Here is a 7,028-nt window from a genome sequence, read left to right as displayed (position 1 = left end):
TTGTTTTCTTTTTCTTTTTCTTTTTTTTTTTTTCTTCTCAAGAGCAGAGTCAGAAGAGGATGTGTTAACCTCCTCTGCCATAGGGATACTGGCCCTTTTGTTACAAAACCATTGCTTCCTAGAAAATTTTGATGTGAGCAGAGGAAATAATTTTGGTCATGCGTGCAGCTGGGTTACCAGCACAAAGGAAAGAGATGCGGCTGTGATCACGGCAAAGTTCAGAGGAACATCCCCTGCAGAAAGATGCGTAGAGTTTAAACATTGCCAAGTGAAACTTGGAGCCACTTTTGCCCCACAGAAAATGCAATAGAAAAGGAAGCAGTCTTCTCTGGACACAAACCCCCGGTTACCCCGAGGGCGGTTCCTCCTGGGTGACCTTAAAGTCAGTAGATCTACATAAGTGAACAGCAGAGCTGGCCCTCGTAAAACAGAGAGCTTAACCATGCTCATGCCTTGCAGAGAAGACCGAACTGAGAAAGCAGGATAGGAAGTTGTTAGCAATAGAAGTCACTCGCTCAGTGAGGAGAAACGTGCCATGAGTGCCATGGGCAGCGCTCAGTGAGGAAGTGAGCCAGCTGCAGGGAGATGCTGCCCTCGAGAGCAGGGCAGCTGGAGATTGCCTCTTCTGGGACCTGCTCACGGGTGAGAGGAGTTAAAGGAGCGCCAGGACAGCAACGTGGGGATGTGCGACCGCAAGGATGTGCGAATGGCCCCAGCAAAGGAAGCAAAGGGACGGAGCAGAGAGCGACGCTTCATTAGCGTGACAAAACACAGCCCCCATCCTCCCCTCTCTCCCACGGCTGCAGATGTGCCACGAGAACGAGCTGTGAAACTGCCAAGGCCTGGCAGCCGGCTCGGGGCGTGCTCGCTGTGGGAATTGCTGCCCGGCACCTGAGGCTGTGCCGAAGCGGCCAGAGCCTGGCTGGAAGCCATCCGGGCAGCACCGCGGCGGCAGGAGGTGCAGCAAGGCCGTCCTGCGGCCAGCTCCGGGCTGCGGGCACTCGGCATCCCCTGCTCTCCCAGGAGCGACTCCCAGGAGCCCGGTTGCCTGCACCGGAGGTGGGAGCAGCCTGCTCCGCACCCGAGGTAGGAGCCCTTCGTGCCTCGTGCAGAGGAGCGCACGCTTCCTGCCCCCTGCCAGCAGCGGCGGGAGGGCAGCGGGGAGCGGCACCGGGCGGGGCGGAACCGGCGCTGCTGTAGCCCAGGCGGGAGCCCGGTCCCGGCCCCAGCTCCTGCCCAGCACGGCAGGTTTGCTGGGCCAGACGGGCTGCAACGAGGGGAGCAGCGGTTGCCAGGCGTGTTGCAGCCCAGCTTGGGCTCCGAGAGGCACAGGAAGGGGTTGGAGCTGGGACAGTGAGGAAGTGAGCAGAGGAGCTGAGCGTGCTCTGCTGCCCGCTTGGCTCTGTGTAACGCAGCCCAGCCGGGAGTGCGTTTCTCCCTCTGGGCCACGGCAGACACGAGATGATCCCGCTCCACAGCTCTACACGCATGGATCCATGGAAGCTTTCAGCTCCCCGATAAGTCCTTTGGAGTGTCTTACTTTCCGCTCCCCTCGCCCTCCCCGGCAGCCCGCAGTTTCCCTTCGGGGACGCAGCAGCAACACCTGCCTCCAGCGGCCCTTTCCGCGTTACCTTTTGTGCGCCTGGCGCCGGGCTGATGGCTCACCTGGGGTCGTGCAAACCCTTCCCGAGGCTTTTGTTCGGGCTGACCGGGCAGCCGCAGATGCCTTTAGCGCTCAGCTGCGGGCCCTGAGCACGTCCAGCATCGGCGCCAGCTCCGGCACTGGGCCGTGTGATAGACGCTGGAAAGCTGACAGCCTGCGGGCTGACTGGAGCACGCGTGGAGAACCGCCCGAGCAGCAGGTCAGCAAAGCGCAGCCCGGGCTGCCTCGTGCAAAGGGCACCCGGTGCTGAGAACGGGCCCTGGAAGCGAGCGCCGGGTGCGTGCTGAGCTGAGTGGGGAGCAGCGCCCCCTGGGGGGGGGAGGAGGGAAATGCAGCCGCCGAGGCATTCTTGGTGCAAGGAGGGAGCGGGGCTCGTTCAGCTTGGAGAAGAGAAGGCTCCGGGGAGACCTCATTGTGGCCTTCCAGGACTTGAGGGAAACGCATAAACTGGAGGAAGATCGACTGCTTACACGGGTGGATAGTGACGGGACAAGAGGGAATGGTTTTAAGTTGAGACAGGGGAGATTCAGGTTGGATATTAGCAGGAAGTTTTTCACCCAGAGGGTGGTGACACACGGGAAGAGGTTGCCCAGGGAGGTTGTGGATGCCCCATCCCTCGATGCATTCGTGGCCACGCTGGATGTGGCTCAGGGCAGCCCGGTTTGATGGATGGCAACCCTGCACACAGCCGGGGGTTGAATCTAGGTGGTCACTGTGGTCCTTTTCAACCCAGGCCCTTGTATAATTCTATGATTACCTTCAGATATTCATTGTAACACAACCCCTTAGAAGCTCGGGAAGCTCCAAACTAATGCTGGGTCTCTTAAAGAAGGTCTGTGTCAGCAAGGTGTCTTGACATCAAGCTGAGAGGGATCTCTGTACAGGTGTGACCTCAAGAGACATCCCTGATTGTGGGGAGCTCCTGTTGTGCACCCAATGCTGTGCAGGAGGGCTCAAGGGGCGCTTGGGCTGCTCCCTGTTTAGGGGTAAGATGACTGACTCATTGCTCTGCATTGCCTTTAGGCATACAGTTCATGTACCCTCAGCTGTTGAACCGGGTGTCAGTGCTTTCTGCCCCCCAGTTTGAGTCAGCTGTGTGATTTGTAATCAGCTGTAGCTAGAGTGCTGCCCGTGCTGTTGCTGCTTGTGTTCCTGTGCAAGGCCTGCTGTGCCATCCCCCAGGCAGTGTCCTGCAGATGGGCTGTGGAGGGCTGGGCTGGGGCAGGGACTGCTGCGTTCTGTCACAGCTCCCCTGCCATTTCTCTTGTCCCTGCAGGCTCCAGTTCGACTTTTCCTTCCGGCCGTGATCATCTCACCTGCAGGAGAGCAGCAGATGGCCGCAGCACATCCGTGTCAGGTAGGGGCTGGGGGCAGCAGGCAGGAGAGGGCGAGGGGCGAGGGATGCGAATGCCGGGGGAGAGGGAGGTGCCCTCATGCAGCACGTGTGTGCTGGGGCCAGAGAAGCGGCTGGGACGGGAGTTTGTGTCCTGTGCGAGCTGCTTCCCTGGGCTGTTCCCAGCAAGGAGCCTCTTTGCTTGCAGGAGCCCGTGAGCTTTGCGCAGGTGGCCGTGTATTTCAGCAGGGAGGAGTGGGCGCTGCTGGACCCTGCGCAGCGAGCGCTCTACCGGGACGTGATGCTGGAGACATACCAGTGCGTGGCCTCGCTGGGTGAGGGCTTTGCTGCCTTTCCTCCTCGTTAGGGCACCTTTGGCTGTGCAGAGTGAGCCTTTGCAGGCAGGGCCTAGAATAATAGCCGTGCAGTTACATATTGATAACGACGACAGCAACAAAGGAAATACTGAGAAGCGTGAGTTTCAGGAGGGGTTAGTATGCACGGCAGACTCATAAATGCCCCAGGGTCGGTGCTGGCATGCGGGCATCATCCAGGAGGGAGAAAACCAGCCCTTCTGTCGGTGCGCTGCACGGTACCACCAGCTCCGGCTCACACACGACTCCCTGGTTACTCCTTTACCATGTAGGATTTTGCATTCAGTTGCCATAGACATTTTGATGCCTTCTTCATTGATATATTCTCAGAAAAGAAACAAGGTGTTCATTCATAATTTTCAGAGTTGTGAAAGCATTCTTTGCTCGAAAGGAAGCTGTGGGCCAGTATCATTCAGGCCCAAAGTGTGGTTTCTCCCTGGGGAGGGACAGAGAGTGGAGCTGTTGAACAGGCACTGTGCCAGAAGGATGGAAATGTTCTCATCTGCCCTGTTTCTCTCGTAGAAGCTCCACTTGCAGCCCCCAGACCCGTGGTGATCTCCCTGCTTGAAGGAGGAGAAGAGCCCTGGATCCCAGATGTGCGTAGCCCTGAGGCCGTGCCAGGAGACCTCAGCCCAGGTGAGGTGGTGGAGGGAAGAGGTTTGGGGCAGGAAGAGCCATCTCTGTGTTTTATTTTGGGCACTGTGTGCTATTTCTGGATTTCCTCTTTCATCCAGCAGGAATTGGGATTACAGATATATTGGAGGATCAGCAGGAAAGTGGTGTGGCTGAAAGGCGATGCAGTAGTGCCTGTGTGGAAGAAATCAGAAGGGATGTCCAAGGAGGCCTGGAGCAAGGTCAGGGTGAGCACATCAAGAAGTCACAGGGAAAGTGTCTGCGAAAGACAGGAAGCATCCCACTGGACTTCAACATAGGTCAAGAGGAGCATATCCAGCATCATTAACCACCAGTGCATACGCTCAACAAAGAGTCCATACAAGTGCTCTGACTGTGGGAAGAGCTTCAAAAGGAGATCCCACCTCACCTCCCACCAACGCATCCACACAGGAGAGAGACCCTACAAGTGTCCTGAGTGTGGGAAGAGCTTCAAAAGCAGTTCTGAATTGAAGCAACACCAGCGCATCCACACAGGGGAGAGACCTTTTCAGTGTCCTGAGCGTGGGAAGAGCTATAAACGCAGGTCTAGTCTCAACATCCACCAGCACATCCACAGCGCACGCAGGCTGTAGAAGCATCTCAAGACGCTGGGAACCTTCAAAAGCAGTTGCAGTCTCGTTACCTACCAGCACAGCCACACAAGGTACAGAGCCTGCAGACACATGAACGTGGGAAGAGCTTCAGCCAGAGCCCCAGCTTGGTGACCAACTATGGCTTTGTGTGGTGATGGACCTTACAAATCCCTTGAGTCGAGGAAGAGCTCTGTGGCCAAACTGAATCCTCTTTTCCTTCTTTGCATGAGAATTATGCATATTGCTCTCCTCCAGCTGCAGTTGCTTTGCTGAGTGGTCATACAAAGCAGAGTCCAGGGTGGGATGTGTCACAGCCACAGGAAATCCTCTGCCAGGTGGCACATTTCTGCCAGGGCTGTGTGCAAGGAGAGTCACCTCTTACCTTCCCTGTAGAAACTCCTCTGCTGTGGGGCAGCAGGTGAGGACCCAAAGGAGACCTCAGCTGGCCGATATGTCTCCAGGAAGGAAGAAATCCTGTCTGCAGAGTGTTTGGGAAGAGCTTCGTCTGGATCTCTACCGTCAGTAGTCCCCAGAGAAGCAACCAGGGGAGTCCCTGTGAGTGCCTTGACTGCAGGAAGAGGTCTGTCCAGAGCTGGGAGCTCAACTGGGAGCACACCAGTGTATCCACGTGAGGAACCCTACAAATGTGCAGCCTGCAAGAAGAGCTTTGGCCACAGCTGGAACCTGCTGAGGTTCCGGAGAGTCTGCACTTGGGTGAAGTCCAATCCGTGCCTGCACCAGTGAGTTCACGTGGCTGGAAGCCTTAGAACTGCCTTGAGTGTGAGAAGGGCCTTGTGCAGAGGGCAGAGCTCCTTGCTGGCCCTGCAGGTGGTGTTTCTGGTGCACCACTGGCACCCTCTGCAGAAGGGACTTAAGCCAGGAGCTTCAGATGGCCTTTCCTTGCTGCCCTAAGCAGTTCTCTCACCATGCCCGCTTTCCTCTTCTGCTCTTCCTGCCAGCAGCTTTTTGATGCCATTTCCTAAGGAGAAGCGGCAGTGTAGGGATGTTCTGTGTGTCTGTGCATGTGTTGCTCTCAGTGATCTGTGAGTGCTCTGATGAATCTGGGAGAAGGGTCAGGACAGCAGTAATGTGATTCTTGGAGGTTTTCTGAGAACCATTTGTAGTGGAAAGGGAAGGGGGTGAATAAAGTAGCTGAGTTGTTCTGAAGCTTTCTTCACTGTAGTCTTGTTTTTGTTCTGAAAACAAATGTCAGCACGTGGAATGAAGAGAGGGAAAGGTGCAAGCAGGATTTGGTTTTGGTGCCTCCTCCAGCCCAGTGCTTGCTTTTGGGGAGGCATTTCTTTCACACAGCCCCATCATCCTTCCTAACCGTGCTGCACATTGGTTCTGCTGCTCTTCTCGAATGCTTTAATCAGCTGGTCAGAGCAGCTGTGTGACGCCAAGCCTTGTTTGTCTGCAATAAAACTCCAAAAAGCTGAGCTTGTTCTTCCTCAGTGCACCATCCCAAGTTTCTGGAGGTGGTGGGAGCAGAAGGCAATGCAAACCCACGCGGTGCACAAGCTGCTCATCCCCAGAGCACAGAGATATCAGAGTGCTCTCCAGTGCATGCCTGCCTTGCAAGTGATCCCTTTTGAACTTGAAGGTTTTTGCTTTGTCCTTGGGAAGGTGTGTCTGACATCTCCTGCTGCAGGGCCTTCTCATTTGCTGGGCTCAGATAAAGCTTCTGTGCTTGGAATGCAGCTTGCAGGAATTGGAGTTGATTTTGGTGAGACAATGAAGCTGTTTTTCCATTATTTTATCCTGAACAAATCATCTTAATGGTGGATTTCCCCTCATGGTTTGTCACACGTCATGTTTAGTTGCATTAAGAGGGAACAACCAGCCCCCCGGGTGCCCATGTGCAAGGCTGTTATTTGTTACTTGTTTTTCATGTAGGCATTCAGAGTTGGAGGATCTGTGTGCTGCAGCATCATCAGCATGAGTGAGACATGGTGGGAATGGTGCTGTGAGGAGTGTGCTGTGTGTGATGGATGGCTCTGGGCTCTCCAGGGCAGAGAAGCAGGGCAGGTGAGATGGGATGGGGTTGCTGTGTGTACTGGTGGGCTGGATGGAATGGAGCTTACAGTTAGTAATGAATGACATGGTTGAAAGCCTCTGCGTATGGATTGAGGGACAGGGAACTAAAGTGGGCATCACTGCGGGAGTCTACTATAAGCCACTCAGCCTGGACTACGATACCAATTCATTATTCTTAATTCTTTTACGGAGTGTCTCAAGAACAGCCTTACTTGTAAATGGGTTACCAGCTTCCCAGAAATTGAGGGCTGTGCCAGGATCTGATCTGCTCAGATTGACATGATATATTTGTTTCATTTCTGTTCAGAGCTGAGTGCTGAGTGGTTCATACACAAGGCTAAGGTGCCTTTTCTGTGCTACAGGATTTCTTTTGT

At 55.1% G+C, this 7,028-nt stretch overlaps 1 protein-coding gene across 3 annotated transcripts; it reads left to right on the top strand.

Annotated features, from left to right (window-relative positions):
* The first annotated feature begins 1,493 nt into the window (after positions 1 to 1,493).
* Positions 1,494 to 4,336, top strand: LOC149911945 (zinc finger protein 2-like). 3 transcript variants are annotated; one of them, XM_090132957.1, is made up of 5 exons: positions 1,494 to 1,862; positions 2,940 to 3,020; positions 3,205 to 3,331; positions 3,893 to 4,006; positions 4,108 to 4,336. In XM_090132957.1, the coding sequence occupies exons 1-5, from the start codon at positions 1,497 to 1,499 to the stop codon at positions 4,329 to 4,331; spliced, it is 912 nt and encodes a 303-aa protein (XP_089989083.1). In that variant the 5' UTR covers positions 1,494 to 1,496; the 3' UTR covers positions 4,332 to 4,336. The 3 variants fall into 3 exon arrangements, with proteins under 3 accessions (XP_089989083.1, XP_089989082.1, XP_089989081.1); XM_090132956.1 differs by having other exon boundaries at positions 4,105 to 4,336; XM_090132955.1 differs by having other exon boundaries at positions 3,893 to 4,336.
* The last annotated feature ends 2,692 nt before the right edge of the window (positions 4,337 to 7,028 follow it).

The sequence above is a fragment of the Phasianus colchicus genome, unplaced genomic scaffold, assembly GCF_987193195.1.
Source record: "Phasianus colchicus unplaced genomic scaffold, bPhaCol1.hap1.1 HAP1_SCAFFOLD_49, whole genome shotgun sequence".
Lineage (NCBI taxonomy): Eukaryota > Metazoa > Chordata > Aves > Galliformes > Phasianidae > Phasianus > Phasianus colchicus.
The sequence above is the reverse complement of the archived record's forward strand: the minus strand, read 5'-3'. Positions and strand labels throughout refer to the sequence as shown.

Coding starts and splice junctions, on each gene's coding strand:
- LOC149911945 (XM_090132955.1), top strand. CDS start 1,497: ATGGAAGCTTTCAGCTCCCCGATAAGTCCTTTGGAGTGTCTTACTTTC. Junction 3,021..3,204: donor CCGCAGCACATCCGTGTCAG/GTAGGGGCTGGG, acceptor CTTTGCTTGCAG/GAGCCCGTGAGCTTTGCGCA. Junction 3,332..3,892: donor CCAGTGCGTGGCCTCGCTGG/GTGAGGGCTTTG, acceptor TTTCTCTCGTAG/AAGCTCCACTTGCAGCCCCC.